The 15382-nt window shown below is 37.9% G+C and overlaps 1 protein-coding gene across 2 annotated transcripts in view; it reads right to left on the reverse strand.

Annotated features, from left to right (window-relative positions):
- The window catches only part of Ipo11 (importin 11), a 112572-nt gene that overhangs the window by 66800 nt on the left and 30390 nt on the right, over window positions 1-15382 (reverse strand). For both annotated transcript variants that reach the window (XM_051182895.1, XM_051182894.1), the window contains exons 9-13: window positions 13990-14060; window positions 8707-8899; window positions 7897-8049; window positions 5649-5692; window positions 2692-2782 (exon numbers count right to left, since the gene is read on the reverse strand). In XM_051182895.1, coding sequence (XP_051038852.1) covers window positions 2692-2782; window positions 5649-5692; window positions 7897-8049; window positions 8707-8899; window positions 13990-14060 — 552 coding nt within the window. The remainder of the gene's footprint in view (window positions 1-2691; window positions 2783-5648; window positions 5693-7896; window positions 8050-8706; window positions 8900-13989; window positions 14061-15382) is intronic.

Genomic DNA, 15382 nt, shown 5'->3' on the forward strand with positions numbered 1-15382 from the left:
GCCAGAAGCAGACATGTCTCATTGTCATTAAGGAAAAACAAAGATACTAAAATATCTTAACTGTCATATTCAATAGTTCTCTGGTGTCTGAAGATAAACTAAAATATATGTTTGACCTAATGTGACTACAAATTCAATTGTAATAGGTGACTAATTACTAATCTGCATTTCCTTTTTATCCTATTTAGTTGGTAATAATAACTTTCAAGGACTAGAAATTTGCATTACAATGTTAAAAGAACTGTATAAGGCACAATATCTTGAACAAGATTAAAAACCTAGGTATGGTATGTTTTAACAAATTAATCTCAACATACAAAATTTGTATACAATATACAAAAGTCCAATCCAATGTAAAATATTTAAAACTAGTAAATGGTTTTTAAAAATAGATTCAATAATCTACCTTTTTTATCTTATATCTATATCCTCCATTTTTTCCTTTCAGAGCAGATTCAATAATCTACTCTTTTATCCTATCACATCTGTATCCCCCTTTTTTCTTCTCAAAACAAGAACCCTGAATCTACTATCCTTTGTTAGCTTTTTTCCTGACCATTATCAATAGCAACTTGTAACCAATTTCCCTAAACAATAACAGATATCCACAACCCAATGAAAGACCTAAGACCACCCACCCCACCCACCTCTTGGGAATGTGGGCATCATTTTCTTAAAGTTAGTTCCTGCTACCTAGGGGCTACAGCAACTTTAGGGGATCCTGAAAAGAAAACTTTGGGTTAATTGTCAAGTTCTGGGAGAGGCAGCTGTATCATTTGTTATCCAGTCTCTGTGTAATGGGGGAAGTGTAGGGCTTCTCTAAAGACCTGGCTAGAGTAGTCTGTGAGGCTGGATCATCTCAACTTTGACACCTTGAAACTGTCCTGAGCAGTTTATAGTCCAAAGCTGATCTTTAGTTGGCGTTTTCCAGCTTAGTCATGTTATCACAGCCCTGGTGGAATTGTCATTGTGGGGTTCCATCATCTTTTTGGAGACTTCAGAGATCACATTAGATTCTTTTCTTGATATTTTTTTTCTGGGTAGTTTTCCCTTCTTCTTTGGATGCTTATTTGTCCAAAGGTCTTTAAATGCCTCAAGATGGTTGCTTTTACTTTCCTTAAAAAAACAAAACCCTTCCCCAACCCTAACTTTTGGGGATGTTCCTAATCTAATCTTTATCTAATTTGATTTATGGTTTCTCCTAAATTTTTTGTTCTCTCTTCTATGGCTATTGTATCATCCAGAGCAGTATGGTTTCTTATAATAGGAATTAGGTTCTTTAATTGCTCTGGGATGTAATTTCCACAATGACAGGGAATGAGTGAGCAGGATTTGGCAAAGGGGTCTGTGACAGGGCCCTCAAGGAGTTTCCCAACAGCAAGTGATAGCCTTAAATATCTCTTGTTGATCTACATTCATTAGTTCAATACCTACCTTTACCACACCTTTTGCATAATTCACAAGGAAGGAGCATTGTTTGGATTATACTTAGAAAAAGCACTGTTTCTAGGAACCTTCTTATTTACAATCCCATTTTAAGATGACTTTGTCTGCCACAATTGAAACACTTGCCATTTCAATTCTCTACATTGCTTTCTGCCTTCTAAGCATTTTAGCAGCTTCTACCAACATGTTCTTCTCCAGGATCTACCCCTATACTCTTCCATCCTTGAAGGGAAAAGCCTAGCCTGGCTTGTCTGAATGGTCTTTCACCTCCTCCTGTCTCTTTTTATTTAAAAGTACTTCAAGAGGTGCATGGTGATCTCCAACCACTATATATAAAGTAAAGACATAAAAGTTTAGGGCCATTTTGATCACTTTCTTGTTCCCAGCACATTCAATTAGTTGCTCAAGGGAATCACTCAACATAATAATGAAGCATGACAAGCACTGAGGTAAAGAATGAATAAAGCCACTATGGCCAATTTATCCTGAAACTGACAATCTAATCAAAGTTACATAGCAATTAACTATTTGTGTATAAAGTACAATAACCAAATAACCAAAATTTGCTTTGTCATCTGATGGGAGATGTCATTTTGTAAATATGTTTCTCATACTGGTTAATGAATAAAGCACTGTTGGCCAATAGGAAAGCAAGATAGGCAGGACTAGGAGACAAGGAGGAAAGAGGAAGTAGTAGGGAGGAGTCAACATGGAGAGATTGGAGAGAGCACAACCTCCAGCTCCCTCTCTCCGGTAAGATAAGACCACGTGATTAATAGAAATGGGTCAATACTTAAGACAGAGCTAGCCGATAAGAAACTAGTAACTGGCCCACAGAATTATATCTAATACAGTGTTTCTGTGTGTTATTTGGGGCTGGCAGGGAAAACTACTCCTTACAGTCATCTCCTTTTAAATCTATCTCCCCTCTATCTTACTGCTACAGCTATAAGGATAACAAAATAGTTGAGTCTTTCTAACTACTTTCTATAACATGCTCTAGAGAAAGTTTCCCCAAGTACTTCACCTGTCATTTGTTTTATGGTATTATTATGATTACAATAGCAAGATGTATCATATTCAAAAATATAGTTCAAGGCTAACTTAAATGCCACTCTTAAAAGAAAGAACACATGCAAATTCATATTCAGCTTATGACCAGGAAACAGAGCAGTGAACACAGTTAACACTGAGGCAATTTTAACTGAACACTAAATGGTAAAACTATCACAAACTACAACTTACCTTGAAGAGTTTGCATCATTTCTAGTAGTACTGGAGTAAGAGTTTGATTATATTCGTGGAATATATCTATAAATAATACTTCAGTGCAAGGCTAGAGAGAGAGAGAGGGAAAAAAGAACAGATTTCTAGTAAAAAAAAAAAATGCCATATTATATTGGCTATTGCAGTAACGCAAAGGGGCACTCATTCTTCAAATTTTAAAACAAATATTTCAAACTGCTGATTTCTTTAAAAACAAAACAAAAAAGCCAAACACAAACTTCTGGACCTGGGGCTCAGTACTTGAACAGATTCCTAGTAGAACATACACAAAACCTGACTTCTATCCCTTCCCTACCACCATGTCTAAAAATATAACACAAAGGAATATAAGATGAAGTCAGTTCATAACAGGAAACTTCTTTGATTATTTCAATCATTGGGTGTTATGTACACAAAGTTTGTTTGGTTTTATTTTTCAAGACAGAGTTTTTCTGTAGAGCCCTGGCCATCCTGGAACTCATTCTGTAGACCAGGCTAGCCTCAAACTGAGAGCTATGCCTGCCTCCTGACTGCTGGGACTAAAGGCATGTGCCACTAACATCCAGCTCAAAGTATATTTAATTCACTTTATTTTTAGAATGGCTCTTATATGTAAGCAAAATGACTGAGTATCTAAGACAGACTTAATATATTTAAAAATGTGTTTTCACATATATGGCAACCCACGCAGTTCAAAATTCAAACTCACGTGAAAAACAGCATTTCTTTTAAGAAACACAAACAGTAACAGAAACTATTAAGCTACACAAAGAGTGTTTTATTTGGATTCATTTAAATATTTATTTTTATTTTATGTGTATGGGATTTTACCTGCATGTATATTAGTGGACCATATGTATTTCTGGTGCCCATGGAGACAGAAGGCATTGGGTCTCCTAAAACTGGAGTTAAGGATAGTTGTGAGTCCTCGTGTAAGTATTAAGAACTGAACCCAGGTCCTCTGCAGTAGGAACAGGGTGCTCCTAATCACAGAGCCATCTCTCTAGGCGTTTCTGGATTCTTAAAAGTATTGAGGTATACGCTGAGAGATGGCTCAGTGATTAAGGGCACTTGCTGCTCTTGCAAAAGACTCAGGTTCAATTCCCAGAACCTACAAGATAGCTCACAACAGACTATAATGCCAGTTCCTAGGGATCCAATATCAATAAAACTATTGAACACATAGTGCACAAACATAACACGGGCAAAAACAATCATATACATAAAATAAAATTTAAAAATCTTTAAAAAATAATGAAAAGAATAAATGAATTGGTAACTAAATAAAGCTTTAAAGTAAATAAACAGCAGAAATAAAAAACAACAGATAAGCACTGAGTCACAGGGCTGCAGCGATGGTTCAGAGGTTAAGAGCATTAGCTATTCTTCCAGAGAACCTGGGTCTGATTCCCAGCATCCACATGTAGATAATACTTTCTGTAACACCAGTTCCAGAGAATCCATCACCACCTTCTAGCCTCATTGGGTCCAGACACATAAGAGGTGCCCAGAATACATGGGAGGCAAAACATGCATACACATTTTTTAAGTCATCTATGCCATGCAGCTCACAACTGCCTGTATCTCCAACCCCAGGGGACCAGCATCCTTTTCTGGTCTCATGGGCACTGATGTGCACAAACCTACACACAGACACACAGACACACAGACAGACAGACAGACAGACAGACAGACAGACAGACAGACACACACACACACACACACACACACGCACGCACGCACACTTACTTTAAAATAAAAGTAAAATCTGGCCAAGAATGACAGTACTTGGGAGGCAGGCAGACCTCTGAACAAAGCCAGCCTGGTTTACATGGTGAATTCCAGACCAGCCAGGACAATATAGTAAGACCTTGTCTCTAAATAAAGTATTTAAAATAGAAACAAAAAAAAAAAAAAAAAAAAAAAAACAAGTCATGTATGTGATGGGCACATGTGCTTTAATCCTAGCATGTAGGAAGCAGAAAGAAGCATAACCTTTCAAGTTCAAGGTTAGCCTGGTCTACACTGTGAAACCCAGTCAGAGACCCCATCCACCCCAAAACACACAACACACACAAAAAAATTATCAAGTTATGTAAAAATAATTAACAAAGAACAGCTCAATATGCACATTTTACAAATATTCTTAAATGTAATATCTTATCAATAAATGTCTCTTAAAAGTATCCTATAACTGAAAGCAATAGACTGATCTGAGAATCATACTTAGTAAGAATAATATAGCATATCACTAAATTAGTGTATAAAACTGTAAAACAATAAAAAATACTTTATTGAAAATTAAGGTAACTCTGGGCAGTGGTGGTGCACACCTTTAATCCCAGCACTCAAGAGGTTGAGGTAGGATCTCTGTGAGTTCAAGGCCAGCCTTGTCTACAAACCAAGTTCTAGGACAGCCAGAGGAGTTACACAGAGAAACCCTGTCTCGAAAAAAAAAAAAAACAAACAATGTATCAACCTGGTGATGATGGCACATGCCTTGAATCCCAGCACTCAAAGAGATGGATCTCTGAGTTTAAGGCCAGCCTGGTCTATAGAGAGGGTTCCAGGACAGCCAGGGCTACAGAGAAACCCTGTCTGGAAAAACCAAAATAAAAAAAAAAAAAAAAATGAAAAAGGTATCAAAAAGAACTTTATCAAGAAAATATCTAAAGGGGATCATTCTAACACAAAAGGGGAAGGTTTCATTTAAACATCTTCTATTTGTGTGTTGATAATTATTTCCCAAATAAGTTTATTAACAAAGAAAATAGCAGTCTACCACCCCATCTTAAAAAAAATTCAGACTAAAACCCACGATGTAATTATTTTTCTCTGGAATATTTTTGTAATTACAGACACTGAACCCAACTCAATGAGGAATTTTCGATTAATACTCTAGGCCCCCATCAACTTTTCTCTCCGTCAACACTCACCCTCAAACTGTATTTCCATGAGTCTCCTCCTGTTTCTTCCACTGCTGCAATTAAAAACACGACAAGTAATGCTCTCCACAAACACCAGAGTGACGCTTCCAAAAGCATAGCATTCATGTGGATTGTCTGACACCTAACACTAGATGCATATCCTTGACAACTGGAGATTACACAGACTCCTTTCCTCCTGCTACAAATCACATTTGTGTACTTTACAATCTCCATGAATTGCTCATTAAATCCCTTTTGAGCACTCTTGTTTTCCTGAAAAAAAAATTTGTGGGAAAAAAGTTCTTAGTGGAAGAAAGCTCAACCTTCCTGTGTTTCCCCATTATATGACAATACACAATATGGCATTACAGCCCTGCCCTGAGAATCATTTTAATGCTTACAGTCATGACTCTCAAGTTAAAACCTGTCACACTTCCCACAAACTTTCTCTTTATATTTAAAGTTCAAGTAAAAACATTTTAGGACAAAAAGAAAATAAACCCAAAAAGACAAACAAACAAGCAAACAAACAAAAAACAAAAACTGTAAGGATTCAAAATTCACTGGGCAGTGGTGTCAAAGCCTTTAATCCCTGCACTCGGGAGGCAGAGGCAGGTAGATCTCTGTGAGTTCAAAAACAACCTGGTCTACAAAGTGAGTTCCAGGACAGCCAGTGCTATTACACAGAGAAACCCTGTCACAAAAAACAAACAAACAAAAATTCAAGATTCATTTACACATTACGAAATTATTACATTAAAAAAAAATAAGATTCTAGTTAGGGGAAAAAAGGATGAACTGTACAATGAAATAATCCACTTTCCAAATAGCTTAAATTAACTCCTGAATAAAAGCAGAGAGGATACCTAACCTCAAAAGTTTAGGCCATCTTAAATACTTAAGCAACACGTGTAACTATGGGCATATAGTCAAATTGGTAGAAAGAGCTAAAATCGCCTATGTCCCAGTACAGCCAAAGGGCTTCACACAGAGGCATTATATACATGTATACATGCGTGTAAATATGAGTATTATATGTTCATTTGAGTATGGGTCCGTAAGTGCATAAAAGTGGTGTTTTCTTTAATGACTTATACAGTGACGCGGATCTCTTACTGGGCCCACTTAGGCTAATCTAGTTAACAAGTTTGCCCCAGGAATTCTGTCTCCACATCCTGCACCTGGGATTACAGGTGGGCCACTATGTCCACGTGGTACCCAAGCTCTGATCCTCACACTCCCAGCTATAAACACTGTACTCAGTAAGCCATCTCTACAGGTCCACACAGACATTTTATTAGACACGGGATTATTTTATGATATTTTTCTATTTAAATTTGCAACAAGCTTGTTTTATATGTCAACCCCAGTTCCCTCACCCTCCCCTCCTCCCCTGCTCCCTCAACCCCCATCCCATCCCCTTTCTGCTCCCCAAAGAGGGTGAGGCCTTCCATGGGGGATCTTCAAAGTCTGTCATATCATTTGGAGCAGGGCCTAAGCCCTCCCCCATGTAGACACAGGATTCTTTTGTTTTCTATAACAAGGACCTTGGCAAACTTATGCTGCTCATCTATCAAATAGTAAAATTCAGACAGAACTGTTAAGGAATATGGAAATGAAAGAAAATAGCAAGCATTTGAACAATTCTCTGGGGCATGCATGTGGTTCAGAGGGTAACAGTTCTTACTGCCAAACTTGACTACCAGAGTTCCCTCCCTGTGACCTAGAACCTCTAACTGTGTAGGCACATGTACCTACTCACTAATAAGTAAAATGTAATTTAAAACAAAACAAAACAAAACAAACAGCTTGGAGTAGAAGACATGCTTGGTATCTGTGAGGTCCTGGGTTCAATCCAAAGAAGGTAAGCTAATTGTGTAGCAGCACACACACATTAAGCAACTACACCACTGGAACTCCTAACTTAACTTTAAAAAGCCAAAGGTGTAGTGGCACATGCATTTAATCCCAGCACTTGGGAACAGAGGCAGGTTAAAGGCCAGCGTGGTCTATACAGTGAGTTTCAGGACAGTCAGAGCTACACAGCTCTGAGGGAGGAAGGGAGGAGGGGAAGAGGGAGGGAGAGAGAGGAGGAGGGTAAGGGAGGGAAGAAGGGAGGGGGGGAAGGGAGAGAAAGAAGGAAAAGCCAAGATGAAAAGTGCTATATTAAATGCATGTCTTTGCCCCTATCATTCAAACACCTATTTGCTTATGACAGGGAGACAAGTCATGTGAAAACTGAAGAGTTAATTCTTACTAAAGCCTTCCGGGTCTTCCTCCCACATTGTCAGTTCTTCTTCAGTTAATAAAAAATAATGAGAGACTAATCTTCGACATATTTCTGTCAACGTGGGATATGTGAAGAATGCCATCTTAATCTTATGGGCTTCGATTGTTTCAGGGCTGCTATCTAGAAAAACAAAATCCCCCAGTTAACAGGATAGCTCTTCTCTCTACGTTGGATCTTATAACTGCAATGAAAAGTAGACTTTCAGAAAAAAAGACATACTTTGGTATGAATCTCTTGGTATTTATTATGACATATTCCTGTTATTTGGAATAGACCAATCCATCAGTCCAGCCCCATCTTAAGCACTAAAGTGTACTACACACAAGTGCTTTGTTGTCCCAACATATAAAATGACCTCCCTCTCGATCCGTCTCTCCCTTCTTCCCTCCTTCTACAAGACTCCCTCATTTGTCTTGACACCTACACATGAAAGCATTTCAAATAACATGGCATGTAATTCAACCTTGTCTGCAAGCAACTCAACTTTACAGTCAGAAAAATTTTTATTCTATAAATAGTAGTAAATACAACAAGAGCTGTAGTGGCATTGTGGAATACAATTCTTAAACTGTGTAAGCTTCAAATCATCTTGTGTGCTACAAAACAGTTCAGTAAATATAAATGATCTGACTTTTTGAAAGCAAGTTTTCACAAATTAAATTGTAAATTGTTTCTCATACCAATAGATTTGTTTTTCAGATTAAAATGAAGAAATTGTATCAAAATACTAATTACATCACATTTGAATTAAATATTTTTAGAACAGTGGAGTATTACCTTCAAAATTTTTGGATGGCTTATATGCATAATTTTTGACAATCATCTTAATAAGATTCATGCACTGGACAATGAATCGCTCAAATGTAACGCCTTCACCAACTTCAGTAAAAACATAGCTTACAGAAAATTCCAATGACCTCTGAATTAAAGGAGTAAATGAAATGGGGTGCTGATCCAAGAAATCCAAAAGCTGTAAAGAAAAAAGATTCAATGGTATTTTGTTCAAATTCTTTATAGAATATACTACTCCAATTATAAATTTACTAAGTAGCTTTAAACCTTCATGAGAACCCAGGTTAAACCAGTTTCACAGACACTATAACCTTTCTTGGAATATATCACAAAACACTGATTTTTCCCAAGCTATACCTCATAAAGAATTTTCTAGTATTTCTAATGTAGGGACCAAAAAAAAGATACCACCATGATTAACTTGGTAACAATGAGTAAATATGATATAAAAACATTAGCTATATAATACAGGCTTTTAAGAAGAATAGTTAAGAGGAAGTCATTAAAAATAAGATTGCCTTTCTTATGAACCATATTTTGAGATATCAAATAGTTATTAATAGAGAAATGTCCTCTTTGCAGCTAACAGGAAAGAAGTAAGGAAATTAGAATGTTATCACTGTCTAAGTCCTAGGCAATAACAGCTGTTTATGGGGAAAGTAGAAAGAGCTATAAGAGGTCCCTCATCAATCCAGCCTTGCACAGAGTCAGATGCTGTCTTCCTACTGTGAAATAGTATCAAAACAGGACCACCAGACAGCAGTCTTATCAAAGCCTGCCCCTAGCAAATGACCTGAATGTGACAGTGAAATGTGGAGACAAAGAACATGTTAAATAACACACATGAGGTTACAAGTAGTCAAATGTTACAGAGTGGGCTGGCAAAATGACTCAGCAGGTAAAATTAGTTGCTGCCAAACCTGCAGACCTGAGTGCAATCCCCAGGTCCTTCATAGAAGTTGGATGTTTATTGACATCCACATGTAACCTGTGGCATACTTATCCTGTCTCCTATCCCAAGTGAATAAACGGAATTGTTTTTTAATTGCTACATTAAAGTACTTGTTATCTTAACAAACAAGTCAGTAGCAGGGGGGGAAAGGATCCCAAGGGTGGTGCTGCACACCTGTAATCCTAGCACTTGGGAAGCAGAGGCTACAGGATCAGAGCTAACTATCAAGTTCAAAGTTATACTTTGAACTTGGGGTACTCTGTTGTCATGGATGGACAGACGGACAGATGGACGGAAAGATAGACAGACTGACAGCAGGCTGGCTAACTGGCATTATTGGAATCTTATTTAGAATTTTTTTGGGGGGGAGAATGGGACTATAAAATGTTTTTATATTAATTTATTTATTTTTATTTTACATTTTGATCCCAGTTCCCTCCTTCCCTCTTTCCCTCTCTCCCACCCTCTCATCCCCTAACCACCCTCCTCTCCTACCCACCCCCAATCCACATGTAGGGTGATGCCCTCCAGGAGGGGTCATCAAAATCGGTCAAGTCATTTGGAGTAGGGACTAGGACTTCTCTCCTGTATCTAGGTTAAAGGAGTATCCCTCCATGGGGAATGTGCTCCCAAAGTCCTTTTGTGCACCAGGAATACATCCTGGTTCCACTGACTGAGGTCCCTGAGACTGCCCAGGCCTTCTAGCTGAGACCCATGTTCAGGGGGTCTGAGTCAGTCCAATGCTGGATTCCCAGCTATCAGTCTGGGGGCCTGTTAGCTCCTCCTTGTTCAGGTCAGTTGTCTCTGTGTTTCTGCAGTCTGGTCTTGTCCTCCCTCTCTGCATCAGGATTCCAGTTCGGCTCAGTATTTAGTTGTGGGTGTTTGTTTATGTTTCCATCAGCTACTAGATGAGGGCTCTATGATGGTGGATAAGTTAGTCATCAATCTCATTATCAGGGAAGGGCATATAAGGTAGCCTTTCCACTGTTGCTCAGATTGTTAGTTGGGGTCATCCTTGTAGATCTCTGGACATTTCTCTAGAGTCAGTTTTCTCTTCAAACCTATAATGGCTCCCCCCCCCCTCTCCCTCTCCCTCTCTTCTCTCTTCTATTCCTCCCCTGACTAGTCCCACGTGCTTTCCTCTCCTCCCCTTCTCTTTCTCCTAGTTCCCTCTCCACTCACTGCCCCCCCCCCAACTCCCCATATGCTCTGGAGGTCTTGTCCCTTTCCCCTTCTGTGAGGGTCTTTATATGAATCTCATAGAATCCTCCTTGTATCCTAGTTTCTCTGGTGGTGTGAATTATAGGCTGGTGATCCTTTGCTCTAGGTCTAAAATCCATATATGAGTGAGTACATACTGTGTTCCTCTTTTTGTGACTGGGTTACCTCATTCAGAATGGTTTCTTCAAGTTCCATCCACTTGCCTGTGAATTTCAAGATTCCATTATGTTTTTTTTCCCCGCAGAGTAGTATTCCATTGTGTAAATGTGCCACATCTTCTTTACCCATTCTTCAGTTGAGGGGCATCTAGGTTGCTTTCAGGTTCTTGCTATTACAAATAATGCTGCTATGAACATAGTTGAACACATGTCTTTGTTGCGTGGATGCAGATCATTTGGGTATATGCCTAAGAAGGGGATTGCCTGGTCCTGTGGTAGACTGATTCCCATTTTCCTGAGGAACCGCCATACTGCTCTCCAAAATGGCTGCACGAGTTTGCACTCCCACCAGCAGTGGAGGAGTGTTCCCCTTTCTCCACATCCTCTGCAGCATGAGTTGTCATTGGTGTTTCTAATTTGAGTCTTTCTGGCAGGAGTAAGATGGTATCCCAAAGCTGTTTTCATTTGCATTCCCCTGATGGCTAAGGATGTTGAACACTTTCACAAGTGTCTTTCAGCCATTTTGATTTCCTCTATTGAGAGTTCTCTATTCAGTTCTGTACCCCATTTTTTAATAGGGTTACTTGGTATTTTGTTCACTAGTTTCTTGAGTTCTTTGTATATTTTGGAGATCAGCCCTCAATAAAGGAACTTCAGGAGGCATCACCATCCCTGTCTTTAAGCTCTACTACAGAGCTATAGTCCTGAAAACAGACTGGTATTGGCACAAAAACAGACAAGTAGACCAATGGAATTGAATTGAAAATCCTGATATTAAACCACACACCTACAAACACCTGATTTTTGACAAAACAGCTAAAAGTATGCAATGGGGGGAGGAACACATCTTCAACAAATGATGCTGGCACAACTGGATGATGGTGTGTAGAAGACTGCAAATAGACCCGTGTCTATCGCCATGCACAAAACTCAAGTCCAAATGGATCAAAGACCTCAAGATCAATCCAGCCACACTGAACCTCTTAGAAGAGAAAGTGGGAAGTATCCTTGAACAAATTGGTACAGGAGACCGCTTCTTGAACAAAACTCCAGTAGCACAAACCCTGAGATCGACAATTAATAAATGTGACCTCCTCAAACTTAGAAGGTTCTATAAGGCAAAGGACACAGTTGACAAGACCAAATGGCAGCCCACAGACTGGGAAAAGATCTTATTTAGGATTCGCTTTGAAATAATTAGCAAAGGTCAGCATGAACATAAAAGAGAACAAGACAAAGCTTTTCATGTCAGTAGAAGCAGAGACAAGAGTTCAAGGCAGCCTGGACAACCTCATGAGTTCCAGGCCAGGCAAGAGTACATAGTGAGATCCTGCCCTTAAAAAAACAAAGAAGACTACTATGACTATGAATTGACAGTTGCTGAAGGTGAGGGGTAACTTCATGGGGACTCAGTGGACTCAGCAATTCAATCTATTTGAAATGTTCCCATTTTTAAAGTTTTAGCAAACTTTGGATATTACGAATATAAATGTCCTGTGAAGTTATCACTGACAACTTGTTCTAAAAAGTAGAATAGAATACAGAGTTAAGAGAAGTAAGAAACCCCAACAGTCTAGTAAGTAACCAATGCAGTTTCTAAAACAGACTGTGTGCACAATGTTGGCACTCTATTTACAAGGCTAGCTGGTAAGTGAGCACCCAATGCTTTTCAGCAGCCTTTCTATGCAGCCAGGGACGATCCCTGCCTGCATCTGTTATTTCCTTAGGAAGTACAAAATGATGACAGTATATATTTCTCTTACATTATTTGCTGGAATCCTTTTTAAAGAAGAAATCTCCCTCAGCTACTATCTGGTAGCTAGCAGGAACTAGCAGCAAAGAAGCAGGCGGGTGTCAGTGATACACACTGCCTCTCTGACTTAACTTCATCTTCCCATTTGTTTGCTTTGTGTTAAGAATCTAAATCAAGCCAGGAGTGGTAATGCACGCCTTTGATCCCAGCACTCAGGAGGCAGAGGCAGGCAGATCTCTGTGAGTTTAAACCCTGCTCGGTCTTCTACATAGTGATTTCTAGGACTGTCGAGCTAAACAGAGACCCTGTCTCAAACTATATAAGTAAATAATGAATGAATGAATGAATGAATGAATGAATGAATGAATAAGTCAGTTTTATATTGGGTTTTTAAAGGTTAAACTGAGTTAATTTTGATGGCTGACACTACTTAGAATTTAAGAAATGAAGACAACAGACATTCAAATCTAACCCTAATACTAGAGCATCAATAAAAGAAAATCAGATATTCTGACAATCTTCAAGTGCCTATTTTGTATGCAAATAGTCTCCAAAACAAGGCCTTCCTAAGAAACATAACACAATTCTTTTTATTTTTCAATTCTCCAAGCCTTAATTTTCATAAATTATTCTATAAAACTTGTACCAAGCATTTATATGCACTGCTTAGTACAGTACCATAAATTCCATTCAAAAGATGCGGTAATTGTGACAATGATCTGAAATTCACTGAGTACACGCGTGACATTACAGTTGCCAGCTGCATCTGATCTGCTGGCTGAGCCGCTACTTCCTTTTTCACTTAGTTCTCTAACAAATCTAAGAACAACAGACACCACAAAAATCAGCTTTATGTTCATTAGAGTTGATTTTCTTTTCCCAGTGCTGATAACATAACCAAAGGCTTATTATTGCGTGCTAGGCCAGTCACTAGCCACTACATAACCAGCCAGAATTGATTCTTTTACACCAAGATGACTTAAACACTATGACATTCTGCATGTAAATTTAATTATTATACATATTCTTAAAGTTTAAAAACACAAAGGTAATCTTCAGCTTTCCAATGAAGACTCAAAACATAACTTTCCTTTCCTTAAAGCAAAAACTATTACAAATATATTTTCCTTTCTAAATATGAGGGTGTATTTTACACACATACATAACAGAAAAAGAACACTTACCACTTTAGTAAAAAGAATGATGGTCTTTTCCAGTCTGTCTCGGCACGCCTTATCTGTACCTATACTTCTACCTATTAGGAATACAATTCAAGTTTTTAATAATCTGTAAAATCACAGAAAGCATCAAAACTTTAACAAAAAATAAGATACTTCACCTAAGAAATTCATGACTGAAAAAGCAGTAACAAGATTTGTACCTAATAATCATCAATGTTACAATAGACAAAATTAATCCTAAAATATAAAGTGAACACAGTTTTAAATAAGTGATAATAATTTAGCAACAAATTACAAATCACATTTTAAAGACATTTAAATCAGCTGTATTTGAAACATTTTCAAATAACACAAAGTGCCCAAAGAATAATGTATTCATTATCATTTTGTCATACTTTACAAAAAAATTTATTCTGAAAAGTCTTCCACTTGAGTTTTACACTCTGAATACTATCAGTCTTTCAACTCCTTCACTCTCTAATCACTTTCTATAATTTGCTTTAACATATATCTCATTCAACTAACTTTGTTACTCTCTTAGTGATGACCAGAGCAAAAGTGACCTATTTTTAAAAAATTACTACATAATGCAAGAAACTGCCTGGCAACAGGTCCAACAGAGTATTTGTTAAATTAAAATTGACAGGCATAAAGTAATCAACAGCCCCTACAAATGAGATTAAGATTGAGATAGTAAGTGTCTAAATATACTAAGTGTACACACACACACACACACACACACACACACACACACACACACAGAGAGAGAGAGAGAGAGAGAGAGAGAGAGAGAGAGAGAGAGAGAGAGAGAGAGAAAGTGAACCCCAAGCAAAGGTGTTCACAATTATATCTATGGAAGAGACAAGATAACAGATCACCAATAAAAGTACAACACAAACATAGTGTTAAATTTTCTTTGTGGAGCTTTGAATTACAAAATACTGCATAAAGTATAACTTAAGAAAGGACACTAGTATCATAGTAATATATAAACCATACTAAAAGAGATAATCTACAGGAATCTAAATAGGACTTGGAACATACTATGCACTTACTATTTCTTAAACATAAAATTACCATGCCTAGTGTAGCAGTATTAGTTAAAGGAATGAAAATACAACACAGAATTTTACAAGAGGGTTTTCTCTAGAGTCAGGTTAAGGCAGGTATATGGAGAAAAAAACTAAGTTTCTGATGCACCCTCAACAGTTAATACACAATGTCTAAGAAATATTCTAGCCACATACAGGATCTGTCCCACTCCCAAGGCCTCAACCAGACTGTCCAAATGTGATACTAAGACAAATCTCTATCTACATATTTGTGTGTACAGAGTAGAATGAATTAGGAGTAATTCACTAATCTATAGTAACCCTCATTAATCCCAGCTATTAAT

The sequence above is a fragment of the Phodopus roborovskii genome, unplaced genomic scaffold, assembly GCF_943737965.1.
Source record: "Phodopus roborovskii unplaced genomic scaffold, PHOROB, whole genome shotgun sequence".
In the NCBI taxonomy this organism is placed as follows: Eukaryota; Metazoa; Chordata; class Mammalia; order Rodentia; family Cricetidae; genus Phodopus; species Phodopus roborovskii.